At 42.3% G+C, this 27,676-nt stretch overlaps 1 protein-coding gene across 4 annotated transcripts in view; it reads left to right on the plus strand.

Annotated features, from left to right (window-relative positions):
- Window positions 1–27,676, plus strand: part of IQSEC1 (IQ motif and Sec7 domain ArfGEF 1) — a gene marked incomplete at its 5' end in the record, with an annotated part of 285,707 nt that overhangs the window by 235,705 nt on the left and 22,326 nt on the right. For all 4 annotated transcript variants that reach the window (XM_084214574.1, XM_084214571.1, XM_084214572.1 and 1 more), the window contains 5 exons: window positions 10,043–10,322; window positions 10,880–12,144; window positions 24,804–24,965; window positions 26,221–26,343; window positions 27,092–27,258. In XM_084214574.1, the coding sequence (XP_084070700.1) occupies window positions 10,043–10,322; window positions 10,880–12,144; window positions 24,804–24,965; window positions 26,221–26,343; window positions 27,092–27,258 (1,997 nt within the window). The remainder of the gene's footprint in view (window positions 1–10,042; window positions 10,323–10,879; window positions 12,145–24,803; window positions 24,966–26,220; window positions 26,344–27,091; window positions 27,259–27,676) is intronic.

Consider the following 27,676-nt stretch of genomic DNA (forward strand, 5'->3'; position numbering starts at 1 on the left):
GTGTGGTATCTTTGAGTATGGCTGCAAATACCTTCTGTGTTTGAACACATTGCCTTGAACCTAAGGATCATCTACAACACTGTCTTTTCCACCAAGCCCCATACTTCCAACAAAAATCTCTTATTATCTGGTTTCCTTAAACACTGTGTTCTGTACACTCTGATATCAACCTTGGGTGTGCAGCAGAGGATAAAATCTCCCTTTTATGAGGATGCTTGTGATTACAGAGAGGTGAGCAGTGCTCCTGTTCCAGTGAGTTACAACACCTCTCTCCTGGTGTGGGCAGAGTGCTCAAGGCCAGTTCCTGCTCTCACTGGCTGGGTAACAACACCCTGAGCTTCCCTGGGAGCAGGGACAAGTGCTGTGTTCTCATCCTTTTCTTTCCTACCTGAGAGTTTCCCATGCCCATTTGCACTTAAACATTTCAAAATTACATTGTTTTCCCTTCGAGAAAACTGGTAGGGTTTCATTCTCTTTTTGGGTTGGTTTTTATTTTTTGAGACTTGGCACAGGAAAGTTGGCAAAGTGGAGGGTGTGTGCAGTGATTAAAATGGAGTGGGAATTGTATATTATATATACTTTCAGATTCAGTTAGATCAGTGAGAGGTTTCTCTGATCAGACTTGTAACAGCCCATCCTCCTTTTGGATTGGCTTTTTAAAGTATTACTATGTAATTTTTTGAGTTTTATCTGTAACTACAGAGGGAAGTCAACCAACCACTAGAAGTTGAACAGTCCCTTTCTGATTTTAAAAGAAGACAATTTTGACCATTTCTTAAATCCTAGAGAGACAGCAAAGTATCTCATGTTCATCAGTGCCATTGTTTGAAAGCACAACAGATAATAACCGTATAGAATAAGTCTTAGAAAGGAAATCCTTTGGTTGTTCTAAATAGGTCCTTTTGTACAACATTCATTTGCTACAGAAGTTAAAATATGGTCTAAATGAACACAGGTGTTAGTGCTCTGAGACTTTACTCAGTGCAGTGTCCAGTAGAGAAAGATGGTTTTGTTGTCATTTCTGCTGCATGGACCCCCTGCATGCTCTTTGTTTATGCTGATTTTTAATTTCCCTCACAGATTGGGAAAGACTGGTCTGCTCAAAAGTTGTTCCTAGTGCTCTGTACTGTGTTGTACTTGTAAGCATTTCAAATAGTGCAGGGACAAACCTTTAAAATGAGTCAAGTGTTAGGCTTTCTTTGATCTATATTTGATCTAATTTGATTTATATTTATTTTTTATTATATTGATTTGATTTATATTAATTTGATTTTTTTTTATCTAAGATGAGATAGTTTTAGCTAACTATTTAACTAGAATGTTCTAGGTATGACATTTCCAGGCCTGAAACATTGGCTCATTAAACAGGATTTTGTTAAGTGTCTTCAAAGCAGTTCATGTTTCTATCATACATGGAACAGAAAAGGGGAAAGAAGAGTTTTATCCACCAAGACCTGACTGGGAAGAAATCAGTGCTGGTCTCTGACAGAACCTGATTACCAGCAAGCTGATTGCCCAGTTCTCTCACCCCTTCCTGGGACAGGCTTGACACAACAGCTGAAGAGGTGAAAGAGGAGGATGGCTGGCACAGGACACCAAGGATTCTTGCACTGTATCAAATGCTGCTTCAGCTGTGTGTGCAAATCAGGGTTTTTCAGCTGCAGACACTAAATCTTCCTTTTTAAACTTAGCAGTGTCTGAAGGGCGTGTCCTATAGCCAGTGGAATGTGTTCTAATATCTTGCTATCTTCAGTACATGTCATATATAGTGTGGGTTTGCTAAATTAAGAGGATTTCTGTTGCTGGATGGTGTATCTAAATAAATTGTAAATAGTTGAGGTCAAATTCTACTGCAGCTGCATTGAGAAACTCCACAAATTTTTCAAGCTTATCATGTTGTGTAAAAGCTTGCATAGCAGGGACAGGACAAAGTCTGCAGTGGGAGGCAGACCTTCACTGATTTTTTTAAGTGATCCATCCCACAGACACCACAGTTACATTAAAATTGTTAACTTTAGCCCATGTAAGAAACAAAGCATCCATTTGAAGTACACAGGATATTTTTGTATGTTAATGTGTTTTATGCTCACACATAAAAAAAAAGAACTGGCAATAAAAAAAAATGTCAGAAATTCTAAAACTTGGGCTGGTTTGAGCCACAAGCCTCAAATTATCACCCCATAGTCGTCTTTTAATAATACCCATTTTTTAAAGAGTTGTTGCTGAATAAACAAATTATTATTAACACAGATTGGCAGCGAGCGATGCTGGCTTACTTCACCTGAGATAGACGTGAACATTTGTAAGCTGTACCCAGGTTCTGTTGGTGCTGCCAGTGCACTTGTTGCTCTTGTTAAATAATGACAATAAAATACAGCTTTGCCTTCAGCAGGGAGGTTCAGGAGGCATTGAATGGTACTGGGGAGGGTTGGTTGGGTGGATCCTTCTGTACATTCTTGTGTCTGATGGCCAGTATGCTGCCACTGTTTGTCAGAGGTCATCTGAGAGCTGGTTAACCTTCCTTGTGCTCTTTGGAAGCTGAAGATGGTCTCAATAAGCTTTTCCCTGAGGGATATTCTTAGTTCTTAACCCTGTTGTGTTATTGCCTAAAATGGGTGGGTTGCTTGGCTCTATTTCCACCTCACTGCTGTCCATCTCCATGTCAGAAGATACAGTGAATTCATTCCTGCATTCTGAGAAAATAACCTCTCATCTTTCACTGCTCTCTGCTGCTCTTGATGGCATCTAAGAGTGTGGGTCAAAACGCCCTTTTTCAAAAAGCGTTTTTGTTAATGCCTTTTATGGGGTTACTTAGTGAGAATTACAGCTTGGCAGTGGCCAGGGCATGGGCACTGGGGTTGTTGTGTGCTTTGGGAATCAGGGCTTGGAGCAGGGAGCAGCTGCAGGTTTGCAGGGCACTCAGGGGTACCTGCCTGTGGAGCTTTGCCCTCCCTCAATGGCTCTCAGACTGTTTGACTCAGGCTGCTGTTACTGGCACTCTCACCACAGAATATTACAGAATAAGTGACTGCTTTGTAAGGGTTTGCTCCTGAGACACATGCAAATGGTGTCTGGATTTTTCTTGCAATGATATTTAACTTCAGTCAGATGAAATACCTGGGACATTACTTTGATGTGCATTCAAAGGTTTCATTTGTTTTGAACAGAAACAGCTGAATTGAGAGTGCATTGGAAGTAAAACACATTGGTCAATATTTCTCTCCCGGATCAAAGCCTTTGTCACTGCCTGTGAATGCTGTTGTCCATCATAATGGCTTTGAACTCTTGGCAGGGTGTATTTGAAGGTAGATTGGTTTGTTAATGTTATTGTGCTTATTGAATTCAGGGATTTGTGTAAGTTCTTAATGTAATTGACTTCTGTTTACTAGACAGCACAAACCAGACATGGCAATAAGGACTAGGTTCTAGTTCAAACTGCACTAATAATAAACTTCTGCTCAAATGTTCTCACTCCAGTGGGGAATATTGTATTAGGGGGTGGAGAAAAATGCTAAACCATGGCTTGTGTGAAGTACATATGGCCAGTTCTGCATTTTGAGCAGTTAATGGAGAACGTTTGGTGGGGTAATTGGAGATAATACAGTGCACACATCAGAGCTTTAATTAAATGCACCTCCTCGTTTATGGCAGAGAGCAGCACAGGTACTGAAGCATGAGGCAGCTTTGAAGCAGTGGGGTGTACCCTGTGCCAAAGGAGAGATCTGTGAGCTGAAGTTGTGTGGGGAGGCACGGCTCTGGAGAGCAGAGTTCTGCTTGCAATTGTCACTTAAAATTACGCATTCAAACCAGGGCTTCATTGCACTTGTAAAGGCAAAGTTATGTGCAAGACGTTGACTTTTGGAGAGGTTTGTTCCTATGTGGAATGTCCACATTTGGCCTAAACATTTTTGCTATTTGAGTGGTTTGTTTCAGCCGTCGTGTTGGAAGTGTCTGGCCATACCAGCTGCTGCAGCAGCTGCCATCCTGCTTCTCTCTGTTACCCACTTAGTTCCATGGGCGACTTCTGGTCTGCATTCTCCGGGCTAGGTAGAGAATTTGGATCTATTTCAAGTGTAAATCTATAATTAGGAGCTAGGATCACAGTTTGACTGGTTTTAACCTTCACATTTTAAAAGATGGTTGGTGTAAAACAGATGCGTAGCAATTCTTCCTCCCTGGGCATTTGGACCTGTTTATACAGATTATTTATTTTTAAGTGAGGCAGAAGTTTTACTGGATGTTTATGAAATGAGATTTTAATGCAAAAAGCTTCACTCTGTGGTTTGCATTTAAATCCATCTCATAAATCCTAAGGCAATGTCCCAAGAAGGTATCTGGATACTTCAGCTGTGGATGTTTGTGTTTATGGGCAGAAAAGTTTGTGGGACAAAGGAAGAAGATGAGTTTGCTGAATTGTTCTATGAGTAGATGTGACTGCATTTTTCTTGAAGAGGGAAATAAATTATATGGATCCAGAGAAAAGCAGGCAAGTGAGAGAAACATGATTTGGCTGAGGAATTTCATGAAGAACCACTCATGCAAATGCTTTACTGTTGCAACAAATAAAGTATTGATTCTTCATTAATCTCAATTTGAATTTGGGCTGTGCTGACTACCTGGAGTTTTACTGCTGCTCTACCAGAGCCCTGCTTTAAAACCTCCCTGCTTCCCAAAGAACAGAGCCCTTGCATGGTCATGGCCAAGCTGAGTGGCTTTATCACCTTGTGCTGACTAGAATTTTAAGCTGGGCATGTTTTTGTTGCTGCATTTGTAATACTCGTGCTGCCTTTCCACAATGTAGAAGAAAAGAAATTTATTCTGTGTACCCATGTGTTCATGCTTCTAAGGATCTGAAATGCTGTGGAAAAATCTTTAAAGATGTAACAGCACAAACTTATTATATTGCCGTACTTCTCTTTGTGTCCAAAACAATTTTTTAACAGGATTAATATAATGCTGATTGGTTCTCATGTGTGTACTATCCAGCTGTTAGGGCCTGTTTTCAATTTCATGTCTTCATATTACACTCCTGAAAGTCCATTCTGAAAGAGTGATGAAAATAATTCTGATTTCAGAGAATGCTCATTGTAAAACAGATTCTCAAGCATTTGCTCTGTTCTGCTGGGTGGATCTTCTTCTATTTTAGAATGTTGCATGCAGTTTGGGTTTGGCATTTGCATTATTTAGAAACATGTTTCATTTCTTTGTTCCAAACTAAATCTGCAGCAAACCGGTTTGAACATTTGGGCGATTTCTGTAAGCATATGTTCCCATTATCTTCATATTTTAGTTCTAAAAATGCACAGGGACACTTGACTGCTTGCAAACTGGGGGATTTCTGGGGTGAGAGGCAACACTGAATCATTCCTTGCATGTGATGGTATTGTTATATATTTCCTTTTTATATGCACGTAGTTCTAAAGATAAGGCTCTGGGCCTCAGGAGGACAGGGACTTTCTGCATTTCTGGTTATCAAATGTCTGTCTTTCATAGTATAAATTCTCCAGCAGATAAATTCTTGTGCCTTTGCATCCAAACCAGCAGCTCCTCTGTTCATTTTGCCATTAGTCAGTGGAACAGATAGATCCATACTCATGGAAAAGCTTGGGGTTGGCTCCTTACTGGAATTCAGGTCTTTTTTAAGATTTCCATTTTAAGCTCAAATGTTGAAGTTCTCTTATTTTCAAAGTTTTGTCTTTATTGTACTTTTTTTTTCTTTGCTTTGCTAATAGCTTGGCAAGATTTGAAGGAAAAGGAAGGCGTGAATATAAAAATGAAAAATAAAGAATGACAGTACATAGTAAAACATCCTGAATAATATGTTATTGTTTTAAAATATGGTAGAGGATTTAACGTACTGATGCTAATTACAGCCTTTGTGATTAGAAGTAATAATTGAAAGTGTAAAATGAGAGCCAGGGAAGAAAAGACCTGCTAGGCTTGTGCTGCTAAAATGCCTGGAGAGGAAATGTTTTGCTTTGGTCATGGCTAACCACACAACTGGAGAGGGAGAGAGGAGACAGAGCTTCTTCTTATTAGGTAGTTCTTGAAAGGAACTCATCCCTGAATTGTGGGAAATGACTGTAAAATCAGGACCTTTTCCTAGCAACAGCAGCTCCTCCCCTTTTTGTCAGCCTGGATTTTTTTAACAGTATTATAAGCTGAGGTTTATGCAGGAAGAAATTTTCAGTTTCTGACAAAATGCTGATTCAGTCAGTGCTGGCAGCTGTTTCAAAAAGTTATTTAGTTGTATAAAGTTTTTCAATGGCTCTATTTTAAATTTTTGTTCATGCAAAGTCATATTAGTAATACTAATTATTTTTAAATATTTCATTTTCATTCTTTAGCTGTTCCATTCTCTGCTTCTTTGCAAAATACTTGCAAGCAACCTTTCACTTTTTCTGGCTTGGCAGATCATGAATGTCTATTTTCTGCTGAAACAGGAGTGCAATAAAACAGTTGGACTTATAGGTTAATTTCAGCTGTTTTGCATTCTCCGAATAATACACAATTAGAATATTCAACAGATTGCTGGGCTTACTAGGAATATACACTTGCACATTGCAGGGAGATAAACCAAATTAATCCACTAGAATATTTTTTTAAACAATGAAATTATCAGTAATTGTACTGGACATGTCTGGTAGGTAGCAGATGCCTCAAACTGGAGACCTTTATTAAGAAGCAATTCCTAATTCCAGTTGGGATTTTTAATTAACATTTCTTTACTATAATATATATGTATGTATATATAGTAAAAGCATAAGTAATAGTAATTAACAGTATTACATTGTCCAATTTTGTAGTGTGCTTAATATACTTAATGTCTCACCCATCAGAGAGAGGCATGTGTGCAGGGTGTGGAGGTGAAGCAGGGCTGGAGAGGTGTCTCAGCTACTCCCTCAGTCCCAGGGAGACTTGTGGTTCTCACTGCAAGCCCGGAGCAGAGTCCTTGACATTTTTGTGTGTTGGCACTTCTAGTAAGTGCATAGATAAAAACCACCCCTGTAACCCTGCAGTGACTGGCTCACGTTCTGAGTCTGTGTTACAGAATTGTTGGGTTGGAGAAGCCCTGTCAGGCCACTGAGTCCAACTATTCCCCAGCACTGCCAAGGCCACTCCTGCCCCGTGTCCCCAGGTGCCACATCCACACGGATTTTAAACTGTCCCATCCAGGGAACACCGCACCTGTCCAGAGCAGCCAGTTTCTCCAGGAGAAGGCGGGAGGAGCAGTGCCAGAGGCTTTGCTAGGTCTCAGCAGGTGACATCCACAGCTTGTCCCTCACCACTAAAGCAGGTCACCTTGTCACAGGAGGAGAGCAGGTCGGTCAGGCAGGACCTGCCTTTCCCAGCCCCAGGCTGGCCAGACCTGATCTCCAGGTTGTCCTGTGTTGATACTCAGGGTGACCTGCTCTGTGACCTGCCCAGCACTGAGGTCAGGCTGGCACATCTGGAGTTCCCCAAAGTGCCCTTCCCACCCTTCTTACAGATGGGTGTTCCCTGTTTGATAGCCTCCAGTGACCCAGGCCTGCTGGGAAGGGCTGGGAGTTGGCTCAGTGAGCCCTGCTGCTAGCTCTGTGCTGCTCCCTCAGTGGAGCAAGCCAGCTTGCCATCCTTGCAGCTTCACACAAGTCATATTTGTTGACATATTTTTCTTCTCCAAACATATGTAAAGTAGAAGAAGTAGAAAGCAAGCTGCTTTTCTTTGCCAGTGAAGTTTCACTTTAATGAAATAACTCATATGGAGCTTCAGCTGCTCCTGGGAGGCCGGGAAGAGCTGAGTGGGGGAAAACCTTAAAGCCTGTGCACGTGTGTTTGCTTGGAAGGGCTGTTGTTGTGCCTCTTGTAAAAGGTAATCACTCCCATGCTTCAAAGGTCAGGCGGCAGGGAATAGGCTCACGAGCAAAATGAGATCGAGCATTACAGTCAGTCAAGCATCACATTTATATCTGGAAAAAGTACAAAAGGCAAACTAAAAATTAAGAAGAAACCCTTAGCTTTAGTCAGAACTCTGGGCAGATATCCTTCCAACTTCTTGTGATTAGGGCAGAGCCCTTTTTGTTGAGGAAAAGGTTAAGGGATCCATCAAAGGTAGCGTTATTAAAATGTCAACAGGAGGTTATAATCAGCATGGAAGGGATATTAAATAGTTCACAATGCAAGGGTGAGGAAGGCAGAAAACGTCAACAGAACCTAAGAAGATAATTCCAGCCTTCCTGTTAAAAACAAATTTGCCATGCTTGTATGGAAAGTACTTACAAATAAACTTGCAGCTAGGATGTGATGTCCAAAATAGCACAGCTCGCAGCTGGCAGAACAGAGGAAGGAATTTCAGTGTTTAAAGAGAGAAGTGAAGCAGCTCAGTATCATACCATGTCTTTAATGGATGCTTCAGAGAGAATGACCTGTTTGTTTTTAGCGGGTGGTTACACAGTTTCAATGTCACCAGCAGAACTCTGGATAGTTTGTAATTTTTAAGTTGAAAGCCAGCTGTATCACGGAGGGAAAGGGATTAGTTTCCTGTCAGCTTCCTTTTTGGAAAAAGCAATGTGTGCACACTGCAAATATTTCCAGCTTGGGCTAAGTATGTTTGAAAATACCTTTTGGTTGGAGTCATATTTTGATGGGCAAAGAGAGAGGACTTGCTTTCAGTTTTGCATGTTTATAGAAGCATTTTAAGAAATCTAAGGGGCTTTTTTTTTTCTCCTTCCCTTTAAAAAGTACAAACTGTTCAAGCTGGGAGAGTTTGGCCGGGGTTAACCCTCAGCTCTTCAGTCGGTGGAGAACATTCTTTCAGAAATTGCTCTGTACTTTTTGATGGGACAGCTGAGAGACAACAGGAGGGCTTTGGTTTTTAAGTACAGATGAATGAAGGAAAAAAATACAGGGCGTGGTGGGAATGTGGAGTTTTACTTCTTTGGAGTTTGGATGTACCATTCCTAAAACAAAAGGTAGGGGAAGTGCTGCTTGTATTGGTGCATGTGTGAAGTGTTTACTTAGTCTTTTCAGGAATTAAAAAAAAAAATTTAAAAAATCATCAATGCTCTGTGTACACAGCAGATGAGACAGACAGTAAATAGTGCTGTGAAAAATGAAAAGATGGAAGAGTGAAAGTGCATGTATTGCAATATGAGCGTGCCCTCCTGCAAATACAACCCAAATACAAATTGCTGTTAGTCATCAGTACTTCAGAATACACCTAGGGCTCGGTTTTAAAATGTTTCCTTTTGTGTGCAACCCTTTTAATAGAAAAGGTGTTTTTCCTTTCCTTTATTCCTTAGCAATAACAACATTTGTGTGAAAACAAAGTAGTCTCCTTGCTAGATAGATGCTATTGAGCTTTCTTCACCTGAAACCACGTTGCTTTCATTAGCTAGAAACACTGTCCCTTGGGATACTTTTATTCCAAAACCTGCCAAAAATATCCCACGAGAGCAGTCTTTCACTAGCAGGGAAATAAATGAGATTTGTCTTGCAAGTACTTTTTCCCATCTTTAGTTTTTAGAAACATCATAGCTTTCAAGATCCATTAAATCCCTATCCCCATGAAAGTAATCCTTTTATGTTAAATTGTAAATATAAGGGTAAGAAAATGTTGCTTTAATTGGTCAAAGCAAAGAAAGACATAAATAGCATCTGTCATTTTGAATGGAGAAGCTTGGAAATAAGCAGTCTTATAAGAAATTAGAAGTTTTCATTCATTTTACAGAATAGTTCTGAGTGACTTACTCAGGATGTTATTAGTAATTAGTGTATAAAGTTCAATAATGCTTGAAACCTCCATTCTCCTGTTTGACTCATGCTCTAAAGATGTCACAGGCATGACAGACTGAGACTTGCAAAAACTACAGCAAAAACTGCAGAAAAAGTGGAGGTGTTTGTCATGAAAGCCACGTTACTTGTAACACCTGCATGCCAACAGCAAAACTTTGCTAGATGCCTCCGCAAAATGAAACTAAAGCAGAACTGTGCTGTTTGCTGTGGAGAATTTTGGTGCGCTGGGCTCACCCGAGGCTTTTGCTGTCTCTCTTTTGTTGTGCAGCGTTGAGGGGGAGGCTCCCAGCAGCGAGACCGGCACGTCCCTGGATAGCCCGTCCGGCTACCCGCAGGGCCCGATAACGCACAGCTCCGCCCTGAGCCCCGAGCACTACGAGCACCCCTACGGGCTCTACTCCATCGCGCCCGGGCAGCAGCGAGCCCGCCGGCCCAAGCTCCAGCACTCCACCTCCATCCTGCGCAAGCAGGCCGAGGAGGAGGCCATCAAACGCTCCAGATCGCTTTCCGAGAGCTATGAACTCTCTTCAGATCTACAGGATAAGCAGGTATTTGAGCTTTGGTACCTTGTTTGTGTCGGTGAATTGGGAGGTCTTTTCTAGCATCACTTCAGTTGCGACTTTTAACTCTGTTATTCTTTGTCCCACACCCCTTTCCCACCTCCTAGAGAAAAGTGTAAAAGATATTAACAGTTTAATTAAGATTCAGTAGTTTTAGCAGTTAATACTGTTAAAAGTAAAAACAGTTCTTGGAACTGAGATTTTGTGCTCCAGGAGTGTACTACTAGAATATAATCATGCAAAATATTTTTCTGAGAAAATGAGTAATTTTGAAACCCAGGTGTTTTTATTGTCACAGAAAGGAAGGAAGAACTTATTGCAACTGATATTCTCTTGTATCTGTGAGGTGAATTAACATACTTTTGTATGTTATGGTGGAATTTGCAGATGACTATTCCGTTCATCATTGCAGTTTTGAGTTTATACTTTCAAAACCAATACATATAAAGTATATTAAAGAGGTTACGAGAGTTAAATGTTTTTTTAGACTTTACCCTTGTCCCGAGCTGCACAAAGTGACGAGGGGTGCGTGTGTTCCCTGGCAGGTGGAGATGCTAGAACGGAAGTATGGGGGCCGTCTGATCACCAGACATGCTGCCCGCACCATCCAGACCGCCTTCCGCCAGTATCAGATGAACAAGAACTTCGAGCGCCTGCGCAGTTCCATGTCCGAGAACCGCATGTCAAGGCGCATCGTCCTGTCCAATATGAGAATGCAGTTTTCCTTTGAAGGACCTGAGAAAGTCCACAGCTCCTACTTCGAGGGGAAGCAGGTTTCTGTTACAAATGATGGGTCAAAGCTGGGCTCGCTGGTACCGTCGGAGTGCAGTGAGCTCGGGGAGACGGCTACCATGAAGTCCCCGGCAGCGTCCACTGATTTCACTGATGCTATAACAGAACTGGAGGATGCTTTTTCCAGGCAGGTGAAATCCCTGGCGGAATCCATCGACGACGCGCTGAACTGCCGCAGCCTGCATTCGGATGAAATCCAGAGCGCGGAGCAGGTCAGGAGCCGGGAGATGGAGAGGGAGAGCTGCGCCCCGAGCAAACCGGCGATGCACAACGTGGATCACAGGAAGCTGGATGAGATGACGGCGTCCTACAGCGACGTCACGTTGTACATCGACGAGGAGGAGCTGTCCCCACCCCTGCCGCTCTCCCAGTCCGTGGACAGGCCGTCCAGCACGGAGTCGGACTTGAGGCTCCGCTCCGTGAACTCTTCCCAAGAGTACTGGTCCATGACCCACAAAGATGATAAGATAGACACTGATACGAGCTGCAGGAGTACCCCATCACTGGAATGCCAGGAGCAGAGGATGAGGATGGATCACCTCCCCCTGCTCACTATCGAGCCGCCCAGTGACAGTTCCGTGGACTTGAGCGATCGCTCGGAGAGGGGCTCATTAAAGAGACAGAATGCGTATGACCGAGGCATCACCAGCCAGCAAGGCAGCCCTAAACATATCCCTCACAGCATTCCTGCCAAGATCATCACCCGGGAGGAGCAGGAGGCCAGGCACAGGGCTAGGCCCATAGACAGTCACTTGGCCATCAATGGCACAGCAAACAGGCAAAGCAAATCAGAGTCTGATTACTCTGATGGAGACAACGACAGCATCAACAGCACTTCCAACTCCAATGATACAATAAATTGCAGCTCAGAATCCTCTTCTAGGGACAGCCTAAGGGAGCAAACCTTGAGCAAACAAACCTACCACAAAGAGACTCGAAACAGCTGGGATTCCCCTGCCTTCAGTAATGATGTTATCAGGAAGCGCCATTATAGGATTGGGCTGAATCTTTTTAACAAGTAAGTACAGCAGTTCCTGCCTTCCTCTCAGTGTCACTGAGAATGAACCAGGAATATTCTTCTTGTATCAAGTAAGGTAAGACTGGTGTCTGGTACTGACCTCTCAGTGAATAAACAAGATGGTTGTGGTGACTGTTCATGTTCAAGTTTAAGTTGATGTCTTCATAGTCTAACAGCTTCAGGAGAAAAAGAAAAAATATGAGTACAGGAATGGTAGTAAATTATTGAAGATTAATCCAACTCCCTTCTTGGGGAAAAATATGGTGGCTTGATCCTGATCCATTTTTTGGTGTTATGTTATAAAAAATTCAGATTTCTTCCTGCCCTAATCATGTAGGTGGTGTAAAACTCATCAGACAGGAATTAGAAACAGCATGCAGCATATGATGAGTTTCCTGTTTAACACTGGCAGGGCCTGGAATTTGTTCGGTAGATTTCATTAAAACTGTGATGCTAAAAGCCAATGCACTGAATATTTTTTATACTAAATTAACATTTATCATTTATCACAGAACTATCACAGAATTTGTATTTCTGCCTATGACCAAGAGTTTTCCTATGTTTTCCTTGTGGCTTGAATGATTTCAGGCCTCCTTTTCAGATAGCAGTGCTTTGATGTGTTTGGATTGAAAGGCTGGTTGGTGGTTCCTCATGTATTTGTTATAACATTGCAGTCAATTGAAGCTTTTTGGTGCCATCACATGAGCTGTGCAATACAGCCCCAAGTTTGGCTGTAAACACTTTCAGGTTTGGTTTTTAATCTGTGTGAAAATGCCTTTATGGGAGCTTCCAGCCAAGTGGGATTATGCAAGTCGTAGGATCGCTGCTTGTGAAGGTGAATGGGAAGGAAAATACATCAATTAGCTCTTTTTTAGAAGATTTGAAAATAACATCCTTGGCAGGGCATGTGGGGAGGAAGGTGTTGGTGCTGTTGGCTGATATTTAACACTTGGTGTTTGCCCGGGTTTTGAACAGCAGTTAAGCCTCCAGCAGTCAATGCTCAGTGAGCCTCACGCTTGGTAAGAGTCTTTTGAGTCGGCTGCAGGAAGATGTTGGGAAAAAGTGAATGGAAGAAGTGCTCAGGCAGCATGCAGGGGTGAATGAGAGCATTGGAAGCTGTCAGGTGCTGTTAATGACACACCAGTAGGAGGCTGAAAGTGAAAAATAAACATCAGGAACAGACAAGAATAGAGGCAGTTGTTTGAAACAGATCAAAGTGACCTTGCTGCACAGATTTGCACAAAGATAAACGTGGTTTCTGTATTGTTGTGAGGTGATGAGCAGCAGGACGGGACTCTGCAGAACTCTGGGCAGCACCTCTGAGTAACATCTGCAGAACTCTGGGCAGCATCTCTGAGGGCAGTGGAGAAAAGGTGATTTCCTTTTCTCCACTGCATTTTATCTCCAGCAGTGAAAGCAAAGTGAAGATTGTCATTAATTTCTGCTAAGTCAGTGTGATTCTATTGATTTCTCAGACAGTCTCCAAACATCCCACATGTCTTGGGTTTTGATTGTGGCCCTTCAAGTCTGAGGATTGTGACATTTTCCTTAATGTGCAGTGTCAGGTATTGAACTGTCATAGAGTGTGATGGTACATAAGTCTGTAAATTCTTTTGAAAAGGGAGATGGAGAACTTTCAAAGCTTTATTCTTGTGCAAGCTCAGGAGTCTCTAGAGTGCATCAGGTGGGATTGCAAATTGCATCTTGAGGTGAGTGGTCAGTGCAGTGGCCAGGTCAATGCAGCAGAGTCACTTCACTATCTTTTCACCACATTATCTTCACAACAGATTTATGATCATAAAGCGAGGGAGCAGTGACAGCATTGGCAGCAGCCCCTGGGAGGATGTGTGCTCCACCCAGGAGGAAGCACTGAAAGCAGTGGCTTTGAACTTAGCTAGTACAAGAAGGCAACTTTTTTTCCAAATGTCTGCATCTACCAGAGGAAATTTTAGGCATGTCTTTTACAAGGAGTTCAGGTTAATTTCAGTGTCTTTGAAATCTTCCTTGCAAATTAAGATCCCAAGCCTTAATTAACAAATGTCCTTTCTTTGTGGTACGTGAAGCTTGGCTGAAATGCAAAGAATTAAGAACCCTAAAGAGGTGCAAGAATTATAGCAAACGCTTCTGCTTTGTTCAGCAGAAGTGGTAAAAAGGATTAGGATTTTAAAAGCATGGAGAGTCACTATCATCTCAATTGAAATTTCAGTTTTTAGCTTTTCTGGCTTTCCTATTTTAATAACAATTTTCAGAAGCCAAAGGACAGTTTTCTTATCAGAGGCTCTTTGTTAGGATAGGCAGTTATGGGTGGGGTAAAAGTGGAGCACAGCTGGTGGTCCGGTTCACTTAATCACTGATAGATGCAAAACATCAGTAGCAGAAAGCTCCCAGGAGAATGGACAACACAGGACATTGGGAAAAATTATAGCTAATTGAAAATCACTTTTCTGGGAGTTCTATTGGAAGGTGTCCCTACCCATGGCAGAGGGTTTGGAAGAAATCTTTAGGATCCCTCCCAGCCCAAACCATTCTGTGAATCCATGATCATCACTTGATGACGGAATTTTTTTCAAAGTGCAACTTGGCCTTCAATGTGGAACCTGAGTGTTGGTTAAAGAAGTGCACTTGCACTTTTCAAAGGCATTTTGTAGTAGCCCCTAAGCTAGAAGGTAAAGTATCCCCCAAAATGGAATGATTTCTGCCAAAGAAATCACAAGTGAGTAACAGCTTCAGTGCGCTGCCGTGGCTCTGAATGGCAGCAGTGATTCCCCCTGGCAATGTGTGTGTCCCCATTCATTCCTCTCCAAAGGAAGGGCTGCAGGTGCATGCCCGGAGTGCAGCAGCTCCCAGGGAGCCTTGGGCAGGCCAGCTGTGTTGAATTAGGCATTTTTTTCAGTGGAGCTGGAAAGAGATGTGGACTGGGAGAACTGCGCTAGAAACCATTCCTCCCTCACAGGCAGAAGGAAAACACTACCTAGAAAGGTTTATTTTGCAGGCTGCAAATCCTGCCAATGCAAATCCAGCCTTCGAGACTGGTTTGCTTATAAACAAGGCTTCAAGAGGCCTTTTGACTGCTGCTTTAAAAATAAAAACAAGGAGAAAAAAAGAGCTGTGACTTCATTCTCCTGTTTGTTTTGACTGCAGGCTGGAAATACCAGGTTTACCAGTTATTGCACCCCATTCTGCTAGGATTTTCAGGTTCCATGGTGCTACTGATGCACTGATGGTTCTGAGAGATTAACTAGAAGTGTTTAACCTCAGCAGTGTGAGATGTGTCCTGCCCATGGGTCAGCATTCTGTGCAGGGGGATTGCCACCAGGGGGGTGACAGCAGCTCTGGGTCCCTGCCAGGAGTTTGTGGCTGCCAGGTGTGTTTGCTGCTAACACTGCCTGGGGTTACTGTGTCCCCTGCCCGCGGTGACACACCCGGCAGGGCCACGGCAGGGACAGGGACAGGGCAGTGCCTGCTCAGCACTCCTGGGCACGGGGCACAAACACCTTCTGTGCTAACAAAGCAGTGTCAGCAAAACGGGGACAACATCCGAGTGGTTTGAAAACTTGTTGCAGCTGTGCCTGATGGAATAGAAGATGGGAGATAAGGGTTGGCATTGCTCAGACCCAGTTTTTAATCTGGCAGAGCCTGGAGTCATGTTTAGTGTCTCCTTTGGGATATCAGCTGTTGGCAGGCACTGTAAATGGTCCTCCCATCTGGCAGGGTTCCTGTGGCATTGTGTTCCTTGCCATGGGAGCCAGTCTTGCTGGTGCTGATTGCTGACATTGCTGGTGAGGAGAGGCTGCAAAGTGCAGCTCAGGGGCTGTTTCACTGCTCTGAGCTTGATGCCAGGGCATACTTAGGTTTTTCATCCTAATCCTACATGCACTTCTTGGGGATACATGAACGTGACATCACTTCACAGTGCTAGAACAGAGCCTGGGCCAGCAGTAATTTTACAATAAATTTTCCCAGATGCCTTTCACCCTCCACCTCCCTTCTTTTGTCCTCTTTTCCCCTCTGGAAAGGGCAGTGACAGATGGAGAACTGTTCCCCACGTGTCCTCAGTGCATTACAATGCTTTGTGCTGAAGGGTTTGCTGGAGCTTCTTTTATAACGGGCCATTATCAAGGTTCCTGCTATTCCAAAGTTCTCCTGAAGGATTTATTGACAGAGATAAAAAGGCTTCAGTATCTGTTTGCAATATGCAATGATGTATCATCATTAGCCCTGAAAGCCCTACTGGCTTCCTTTATTGCACAATGGGGATGATTTTATTCCAATTTAAAACCCACTGTTGATATGAATTGGATACTAATTCCAGGAGCAGACTTTTCCCAACATTTCTAAATTCCCCGGAATATTAATTTAAGAAGGTTTTTTTTTAATTATTTTACTAAGCAGATATGAGAGGAATTTGCTGAGTGCTGGTGGGATTATACCAAAGACAATATTACAAATTACAGTTCCTAGATAAATTCTTGTTGGAAATCTGAGGTACACAATAATAATATTGTGAGAAGGCACATTTTTCATTTTCCATGAAAGCAGCTTTAACTGTTCAACAGAGGTATAAGGTTTCCATCATTTTCCATCTCCAGGTAGAGACTGAAGGTAATTTGGATTCCTAAGTACTGTCAAATTCAGAAAGTGCTGCAAGCTTGGTTTCTATTTGAAATCCTTAAAAGTTCCCAAATGTTGCTTACTTGGTTTTGAAAAAATAGTTTTGCAAGTAGTCATTAATTTAACTCCTGTAATAAGTGCACTAATCTGGTGTTCTCAATTTACACCCATCATACTCATAATGAATTTCAGTTAAGATGCTGAACACACTTCTGTATTGCTTAGAGTCAGTCTCATCCATTCTAATACCTGGTCTCTAAACATGTGCTCTAAACCTTTTGATTCCTTTCTATTGGAAAGGAAACATGTGCTCTAAATTCCTTTCAATTTGAATTTGGAAGCTGATTGGAAACATTTCTAATGATTTTAAATTTTGTAAATACAGATTGAGTAGGAGGGAGAATGTGTAAATCAAACTGAGTTCGTTCTCCTTACCTTTGAACCAATTCTTTTATTTTGCCAGCTGATCCCTAATAACTTCAATGATTTTTTTTTGAATGATTTGATAGAAAGAGGAAGGGGGGGAGAAGAGGCTTGGCCAGGATTTCACAACAGAGCCATTTGCTGTCCTCGTGTGTGTGCTGAGAGGGACTTTACTGTTGTTGCAACATCTGGACTGCAGATTATTCAGGCGCAGTCGGTTCCAACAAAAATTAAAATCAAAGCACTCCATGTAACTCGTCCTCTAACATGCTGAGGAGTTAGTAAGAGGACAAGAATGTTCTTAGTATGACTCTCATTATTTCTAAAAACATTTAGCCCTAAGTGAGAACACCCAAAGAAAAAAAAGCTTTGTGTGTTTTGCTTTGTTCTGTGCATGTTTTATCTTTTCTCCCGGAGGAGCCATTTTTCCTCCTTTCTTTTCCAAAACAAGTGCTTGGATTAGCATAAATTATATCCCATCCAAACCAGCTGAAATGTAGAACCAATAGTAAATTGAAGTGCTGGGTTCAAATATGGGCATGGGGATTCCTTTTATTGCCATTAAAAGGCAATATAAACTTTCCCAAATGTTGGAAGCAAATGTGGCTTTGCTGGAAGCAGCAATAGCTGAGTGTGAGTGGCCCTGAGTCCCTGCAAGAGCCATTACCTCATCCCTGCCTCCCGCTCCTGCTGCCCTTAAACATTCCAGGCACACTCCTGCCTCCCTGCTATGTGCCAGGAATGGGAGCTGAGCTCTGACAATGCCTGCGTGCCTCCTGTTGGAAAATGAGCCCATGAATGGAGGAATTTCGCTGGCTGAGCAGCTCCAGACAGCGGCTGATGGGGCTCCAGGTGCCTGAATTAGAATTCCTTCTGTCCAAACATCTCCAGTGGTCACATTTTGACAGTGACAGATGTGACCAGCCGCCTTTGCAGGAATGCAGGGGACAGTTGGAATAGGGACATGGGAAGGCTGTGTAGGAAAAAGAGTGGAGAAAAAGGGAAGGTCCCATCAACACTTTTTTGTGTAACAGTTCATATCTACCAGCTGAATTGGGGTTTTGTAATTGGCAAATCAGGAGATGTTTAAACTGTACTTGCACAAAAGGTGCCCCTTTCAAAGGGAATGTGACTGTCAGAGTTTCCCATTTTTACTCAGCTGAGTTGCAGAACTTGAAGCTGAAGTGCTTCTGTTTGGTGTAACTGTGGTGAGGGTGTGGAACGAGGAATTAGGGCAGGGACACGAGAAGACATAAAGACAGGGACTGTTCCTTAATTTAAAGGACACAGTCATCCTAAAGTGTTGCTCCTGACAACACTTGCATAAACATGAGGGCAATACTCAGCCCTGGCACACAGTTCTGAGAGAGGCAGCCAGTTTTCCATATGTCTTGTCCCGAATTGGAATGTGCTTTGCCCTGCTGGCAGCTACAAACTCCTGCCCCTGCTCTGTGAGAAATGCAGTAGGGTCAGAGGAGGTGAGAACAACCTCACAGAGTGTTTTGGTTGGTTAATTTAACTAAAATATTTCCTTCTTATTGCCTTCTTTCTTGCGAGGAAGGAAGGAGTGGGGAGGACAAAAAAGCAGGCTGCCCACTGCCAAGAGAGGGAATAATGAGGAGGTAGGAAACGCTGTGGCAGGATGACTCAGGGCTGTTTTCACTAGCAAGGACATGTCCAGCCCCTGCACTGCTTGGGGTGTGCCTCTGTGCCTCTCCACTGTGCTGCCTGCTCTGTTCCTCAGCAGTGATGCTTCTTACACAGGAAAATCCTTTTTCCAAAGCGCCTTTAAACCCCATTTTCGCTCCTGTAGTAGAATGAGCCAGACTTTCTGCTGGGGGGGGGGGGAGGGCCTTCAGGTGCCTTTGATACACTTTTTGCCCTTTGATACACTTTTTTCCCTTTTATAATCAGCTCTGATTCAGGCAATACTTTTCAGCCCCACCTAAACATCCAGTAGCAGTAATAATGTTCAATGTATAATTTCCTGGCACCTTGTTAGGATATGATGCCATAAAGACACTGGTTGGCCAGGCAGAAAGTCATGGTAGAACCACGTAGGTCAGTTGCTCAATTTCATGAAAATATACATCTACAGAGTTTCCTCTCTTTATTTTGCTCCCCCACCAAACAGAACCAGGCACTGAGATCACTTCCTGGTGAATTCTTTCCTTAGTGGCATGAGTGGAAATTAACTTTTCATGAACAGAGGTTACTTCAGGTAATTTGGTGTGATTGCAATTGTGCCCTGACCTTTCCATCTGTGGTGGGAGATCTTCAATGAACTTCAGAGAATTAATATCCTAATGTGGGAGAAATCATCCCCACTGGGGGCAAACTGTAGTGCTCCTGCCCAAATCATGGGAATAACTATCTTCTTGTTTCTATGAGATGCAGAGGGAAGAAATGTGCTTTTTCCTGGCTTATTTTCCTCACCCAGGGATTTTTTCTTGTAGTTACCAGAAGATGCAATTTACAGCCAGTTTTTCTTTCTCTTCATTGAATAGTTGTGCAATTGAGAAAAGTACAGCTCAGGGCTCCCACTCAGTTCCTCTCATTTTCCTCCTCTCAATCCCCTTTTGCCTCACTGTGGAGTGAACTCTGACTAGTTGTTTTGGCACTAATTTTGGCAGTATTTTAAGGATATTGGTTTTTTCCTTCTTAGCCAGAAGGTTTAAAATAGACCTAGGGATTCTCTTGGCTTCACTGCAGCAGCAGTGGGCTCTTCAGCAAAAGCAAAGCAAGTACAACCATAGAAACAAAACTGAGCTGTGTGCCAGACTAAGGAGAATGTTCAACTAGCTTGTTATTGCCAGCCTGGTTATTTAAAAATATTTAACTTCTTAAATGATTCTAAGAAAAGTCTTAGGTTCTTGCATTAAAAAAGCCATCCCTGTTTTTTAGTGTTGAAGTAATGCTTATTTTTGTGACAACTGTAAATATTTTCAAAATGAGATCGCTGGTATCAAAGGCAAGTGAGATTATTATTATTATTTCTTTTTTTACAGAGGGCTGGCATCATAGCTGCATTAAACACTCCACCTCTGACATGAAAAGATTTCTTTGGCAGCTGTATGTTTGTGAAGTGTTCCTGTTTGCAGTGGGTTTCTAACAGCCTCTAAGAAATGTTTGTACTTCTGGTTTGCTCCTTTTCAAATTGCCTCAGTTTCCCTGTAGCAGAGACAAGGAACCAACAAACATAGGTGTGCCTTCAGAAATCCTGGAGTTACAGAAGTCTCACCAAGCTTCTCGCTCTCGGTCAGGGTGGCTTTGCCCCCTTGCCTCAGTCAGCTGTTGGAGCAGTGTGCTTGTGGTTATTTACACTGTTCATAAATCCCTGCTTTAATTCAGATGATACTTCTGGCATTGCTGGGTATTGGAAATGGCCCATGCTCGTTTGTTAATTAATGCTCTCATTTTACAGCTCTCTTACTGTCTGAGCTGTAAAAGGAAATACAAAGATTTCATGTGGTTTTGGGTGTTTGTAAGCTTTACATGTTCAGCTCATCAGGAATGGGCAAGGCTTTATCCACCTTTGTGCTGTGGTTTTGTGGCAGGTTTCTGTTCGAGGCAGTGCTTGTTACTCCTTCTCTCCTCTTGGCTGCTGTGGACACAGGCACTTTATCCACACTGTGGCTTGGATACTACAATGGTGGTGCAGCTGTGGGGAGTGTTTGACTGGATTAAAAAAAAACAAAACAAAACAAAAAAAAAACCCTAGCCAAACCAAACCACCAAACCATGCTGCCAAAAAAAAAAAAAAAGCACCAAAAATCAAAACATAAAACAACAACAACAAAGAAACAAAAAAGAAACCCAAGCCCAAAACACACAGAACACCTTTTTGGCTTTGTTCAGTTTGTCAGGAGTCCCAAATCAGCAACAGGAATGTGAGAAGAGCCTGCTGGCAGTGCCACTGGAGTGCTCACCAGCTCGGCACTGGGCTTTACTGGGTTTGTCCTGCCCCAGGACTGGCTGTGCCAGTAAACCCAGGAGATACCAGGGCATCCTGTGCTGATCCCTCTTCCCATGCAGAATCCAAGTAAAAGCCTTTCCTCCACCAAATTCATTTGTCAGAATCACTGCAGTGTTTTTGTAAAAGCAATATTTCTTGAAAATTTAAAGAGAACAGTTTGGATATGTATAGGAAGTCAGTCAGTCAGGTTTTACCCTTCCCTTCTTCCAAGGAGGAGCTGTCTCTGCCTCCCTTCTCAAACTCTGGCAGGTCTTGAGCACTTCTGGATCTGACCAGTACTCTCTAAGAAATTAGCTTATTAAAATATACTGGCTTGATCTGTTATTTTGAAGTTTGTATTAATACTTCCATCATTTTATTTCCCTTAGAAGTCACTTTAAACTAGCCTAAATGTCTTGTTATTAATCAGTTTCTGGCAAGATCCTTAGTCCTTTAATCAACCTCTGAGAATCTTATGAAAAAATTTTGCACATCTTCTGGTGTTGATTTTTTCTTCTTCATTCAGTAGATCCTTGTGATATTTTTTTTTTTGTTGGTCGTTTCATTTTAGGTTGTTTTGTTGGGTTTTTTGAGACAGAAAACCTTTTTAAACTTATTTTGGAAGCAACCTTGTAAATATCAAAAGTTCTCTAAATAACTGCATCATCAGCTATGCAAGGTGCTAATGTTAGAGGGTTTATTTTGATATTAGTTAATGTATTCAAATCTGAAAATAACTGCTCTGCTTCTGCTGCTTCCTCCATTGCTATTTATAGATTTCTGATCTTGTCTGTTATTGGTCTGTGTAATTAACAAGCCATCAGTGGGAATTTTCCTAATCACAAAAGACTCTTAGTTGTAAGTACAAAACTGTCTGTGCCCAACTGTGAGCAGACAGAAAGGAGGATAACTTATCCAGGTGTCCTGTCCTCTTCAATCCTAGCCCTTGTGTCAGGATTGAAGAGGACAGGACACCTGGATAAGTTATCCTCCTTCTACATCCAGTCAGACACCTGAAAAGCCAGGCTTTGGTGAAAAGGAAGGTTTGTTCAGTTTGGAACAGCTGGGTTTGCCAGCAGAGAATCCCTGGCTGCTTGTGTTGTTCAAACCTGCCCTCCCCACAGCCTGGCAGATCCCTGGTGTGAAAAAACACCTTGGGAAGGAGCAAATGAGGTCCTGGTGGTTTGCTGGAGATCAGCACCACAACCTTCATATCCTCCTTGTGCACTTAGGGAGCAACTCCTTCAGACTTGGTGGTATTTGAAATTTCTGGTGTTGGAGGTGACTTAAATTTCCATTATCCTATTTAGTTCTTCAGTTTCTCTGACTTTCAAAAGAGACAAAATGCTGCTTATGTTAAAAGCAGAAAGGGAAAGCTCCCTTGAGTACATTTTTCTCTGAACCTATTGTTAACTTCACTTTTGAAGTAAAATTTCCTTGGAAATACAGCACTTCAGAAGACTCTGGAAGAGTCATCATTTTCTGGTAAGTACTTTTCCTGGTGAAGAAGATAATGTCCCTCCTGGTGGGAGGTGGGAAGGAGCTTAAAACAACAATAAACCCTGAGCCTGCCTTACTTACCAGTGATTGATCAAACAGGGAAGGAGCAGCCTTCATTCTTACAGCTTGGGGGTTCAGGTGTTATTTTCGTATTATTGCTGCCAGGTTACAGCTTTTGTAACAAACTGGACTATTTTAAATAATCCTAGACTGCTTTCAAATAATCCCAGACTGTAAAACTCCCTGATATTTCACTCCAGCATGACGGGAGTATTGATGGGAAAAGAGCTCTTGGCTTCCAGTGTTTTGTAAATGGATTTTTAACTCTGTTTTGGACACTCACCCAACCTGGTTTGAAGGGTATTTGCATCAAGTGACTTCATATTACCAAACCAGGGCAAAGCTTCTTAGGTGAAAAAGCAGACCCTGACTTATGTAAAATTATACAACCAGAGAGGGGCTGATGAAAAAGAAGTTATTTTATCTTGTGATGATTTTAAATATTCAGGCGTATGCAGGTGTTAGGAATTCAAATTGGTTTTAAGTACAGTAAGTAATGCTCCAGCATTTTCTATATGTCAGGGAAAGGTGATCTTTGGATTAAGCTGTGGGTTTTGAGTGCTGTTTTCTACTTTGACAGTCACTGGAGAGGAGCTCTCCTGGGTTTGTATCTCTCTGAATTTACTGGACAAATGCAGCTCACTAACAAGGGGGATGGAGAACATTGTTCCTGTTTTTGTTGGGTGCTATGAATTTAAATTTAGAAAGATTAAGTATTCTGAAATACACTTTAAAAGCATATGAACATAGCAATTACATTACTTACAGAAAAGGGACTTTTTAGGATGAAGGAGATTAGTTTTAGAAGATGACCGTGTGTGTAATCTTATTTCAGATGAAAAGAGCCACAAAGCCTGATGCAAGAAATTGAGATTTGAGAACTCCCTTTTGATTAAATTATATATATTTCTCTGATCTGTCTAATTCTTAATAGGGTATTAAGTGTATAATAATGGAATGTAAAAGAGTAGGAGAACTGAATGATGATGTATTTAGCAATGTTATTTGCAATTAAAACCCTGGGGAAGGGTTATGGTAGTGTGATCAACCTTGTATAAAAATAGCACGGTCACCTTGTCCTCTCTGATTGATTTTGCTTGCCTTAAAGGAAATATCTTTTAGGTCATCCAGCAAGCTGCAAACCACCCACTCTTACAGGTGGACATTATAGCATAATTCCATACAAAATAAAGCTGATGTTGGAATTACTGGCTCTGTAAAGGTTCTCCTTGAATATTTTTAAAAGCAATGATGGTTTTCTGCTGTGTTGCCCTGCTGGATGATGCAGTGAACAGTGTGCTGTAAGGGGGATTTTGCAGCACTTGAGAATAAAGCAGCATTTGGCTTTATAATCAGTATCTTTTATTGCCAGCTCTGTCCCAACCCTCCTCCTCAGCACAAACTTCTTAATAAGTTAAAATGAGTGGCTTTGGTTTGCTTTGTTTTGGGATGTGAAAGTGGTTACAGCTAAATCTGGACCTGTGCAAAGAGATGTAAAACACTGCAGAAACTGAGAAGGTGCTTGTGTGAGGGAGGGAAATCTGGGGCAGTGGGTGTGTTAAAGGAAGAGACTAAAAGTCTCAATTAGATGAGTTACACCATTTTTAATTGAGTTTTTTTGCTTGACTGGCTGTAGTTTTCCCCCTTATTTTTTGTTCTCTCAGCTTGCAAGTGACACCACTTCAGATGTTTTTATTCGTTGACTTTTGCCAGCGGGCAGGGGGAGGTCAGGAGAGCTCCTTGTTTCTCGTTTTTCAGCAGCAGCTTTCAGTTCACTTTCTGGAAGGTGCCTCTCTCCCAGCAACAGGAGCTTTTAGTAGCTGGTGTTGGGCTTTGTTTCACTGGCAAGGGAGGCTGTTTGCATCCAGAACTTCTCCCTGGGAGGCTTCTGGAGCAGGGAATGTGTGAAAACAGGCGAAGATGTGACTCAAAGGCTGTCAGCTCTTAGCAGTGAGCAATGCATTCAGCTGGATGCATTCCTACACTAGCCCATCCTGCTGGGACACTGGTTAAAAGTGGTTGACCATCATTGACAGAACTGTTGTGGAATTGGAATCAGATGTGAGGAATGGAAGGAAAGTCATACATTTGCCCTGTCATTTCTCCTCAGAAAACCCGAGAAAGGAGTGCAGTACCTGATCGAGCGGGGCTTCGTGCCCGACACCCCCGTTGGGGTGGCGCATTTCCTGCTGCAGAGGAAGGGGCTCAGCAGGCAGATGATCGGGGAGTTCCTGGGCAATCGGCAGAAGCAGTTCAACAGGGATGTGCTGGAGTGAGTATTGTGTGGGGAAGGGGTGAGCCCTGCCCTCCCTGCTGCATCTGCTGTCTGCAGGGTCACACAAATGCTGTTCCATTCCCCTCCCCGTCCAGCGTGTTCCTGGAGGTCCTTAATTTTGCTTCATTTGGAGTCTGCACGTGTGCTTCACACCTTGGAATGGGAAAACACCATTTACACCAGCAATGGGAAAAGGGCTTTTGACACTCTAACAGAACTTGCAATAATGGGGAGCCTATGAGCATTATTGCAGAACCAATAATAAAGTTTAGGTGAGGATTGGAAAGGGTGTGAGAAATGCCAGGCTCATTGTTTCCTTGTGCTTTTGCATAAAAGGAAAAATAGTAAAAGCAAGGGGAATAAATTACTTGCTGTTAATCTACATTAGCTACAATGTTACTGGAAGAAAAATATGAGCTACTGCAATTTGTCATTGTATAGCTATACATTTAAGAAAAAGCTTTTAAAAGTGGATGGGGCTTTCTGTGGTTTCTGCATTACAGTGCTGCATTACTTGCAGTGATTCATGTCTGGTCGTTTTAAAACTAAAAGCTAAGCTTAAAGGAAATTTATAAGCCCTTGATTTTAAAGCAGTCTTTAAACAAAGTATTAGAATCACATAGTTCGTGTTGCTGATTATATTAAAATGGTTCCCTTTTATTTTTTGTCAGCACTGTATTTTCAGAGCAAGAAAGTAATTATTTCTTCATAAATGTTAACTGAAAGTCATGGTAAATGATGGGGAGATGAGAATTACAGTAATAATAAGAGAGTATCCAAACAAGGTTATTTTTTCTCTCTGCAATTAAGAATGTTCCTAGACACAGAGCCATTTGGTACAGATTATTGTGCCTGCTGCAGGCTGTCTGAGATATGATATTTTGAGCAGTATAAACTATTTATTATTGTTGGAGGCATTGTGATAGTTGATTGGCCTGGAAGCACAGAACTAATAATTATTTGTGGCAGTGGTGCATCACTTACAATGATCAGACATTTTTCCTTCCAGTGGCTCTTCAGTTAAAAAACACAAGGGTCTGCTCACATGTGCACATTCTCATTGATCTGTTATTTTCAACCTCCTTTCACAGCTTACCTGCAATTATTGCAATTGCTGCTAAAAGTTTAAAAAACAATTCCATGAATCTCCGTCAGATGGAAAATTGAAAAGTTTTTTTCTGTTTCAAAGTCTTCCCTTTGTACTGTGTTGTTAGAAATGAAGAGACAGGATGTGAATCTGTTTTTGTCCTAGCTGTGTGGTGGATGAGATGGACTTCTCCACAATGGAGCTGGATGAAGCACTCAGGAAATTTCAGGCCCACATCCGTGTCCAAGGAGAAGCCCAGAAGGTGGAGCGGCTCATTGAAGCTTTTAGGTAGGATGTGAAATAAATCCCTCAGTCCCCAGAACCTGCTGCTTTACAGTCAGACTGCAGAACTGGGCAACTTGGGCTTATCCAAGTTAGTTTCCTAATTATTTTCAGCGTCATCATGACATACAAACACTTTCAAATATGTCTTGTTTGGGGAGGGACGTTGCTAGTATGGAATAGGAAGTTTCATTTGCTGGTGTTGTTCACGTGTGGCATTTGTATTGATAGAACTTTCTCAGAAGTTCTTCCTGGTCTCAGTTGAAAAGATACTCAAGGATTTTTGAACATCTTTAAGAATATATTTTGATTTAGTAGTTTATATGAGTGGAATTAAAAGCCCATGCACTTTGTAGGGTATGTATACTCCTGACTTTTCATTAAATACTTCAACAACAGTGGGAGAAAGAGGAGTCACTTATCAGTCCTGACAGAGGTGTATCCAGGGCATGATAAGGTGGAAATAACCACATGGCAGTAAGCCAAAATCAATGCTGTGTTCTTACCTGCTGTCGGGGTATTACTCACTGAAAAAAATGGGATACAGAAGTTATTGTAGTAAGTGAAGTTACAGTTAAGGACAAACAAACACCTTGCACCTTCAAGGATTGCCTTAGGAAAACACGTGGATGGAAAGCTAAAGCTGTGTCTGGCCAGGGAGCAGCAGTTTGCGAGGCTCTGGAATGCAGCAGGTGGGTTCTTTGGGCATTTGAGCTGTGCCTCCCAGCCCTGACAGCCTCCCTGGTGTTCCCAGCCAGCGTTACTGCATCTGCAACCCGGGCGTGGTGCGGCAGTTCCGCAACCCCGACACCATCTTCATCCTGGCCTTCGCCATCATCCTGCTCAACACCGACATGTACAGCCCCAACGTCAAACCCGAGCGCAAGATGAAGCTGGAGGACTTCATCAAGAACCTCAGGGGTAAGAGACCCTCAGGGCAAAGCTCCCCAAAGCTTTTCCCTGTCACTGTCCTTGCAGGGACACTCTGTGTCTTCTGGGAACAGCTTCACGCTGCTGTCACCTGGCTGCCGTTTGGACAGACTTCAGTCAATTCTGTAATGGCAAAACCAGAATTCATTGTGTCATATTTTGTCATTTTTATCTTGTCTTTCTTGAGTGGATGGATGTATTGTCAGGACCTTTCATTTTAGGACCAGTAAAACCAAAATACTTTTGATGTTCTGGAATTTCAGATCTTGAAAATGAAAGTCCTGGTTGGTGATTTTATTCCCTGAGATTTATATAAGGCAGCAATGAACAACCTGTGCTTAGCAGATGTTCCAGCTTAGCAAAGTTTAAGTTAGTGCTGAGATTTCATTGTAAAATCCACAAATACCCC

Source organism: Fringilla coelebs, assembly GCF_963513975.1.
Source record: "Fringilla coelebs genome assembly, chromosome: 13".
NCBI classification, from domain to species: domain Eukaryota; kingdom Metazoa; phylum Chordata; class Aves; order Passeriformes; family Fringillidae; genus Fringilla; species Fringilla coelebs.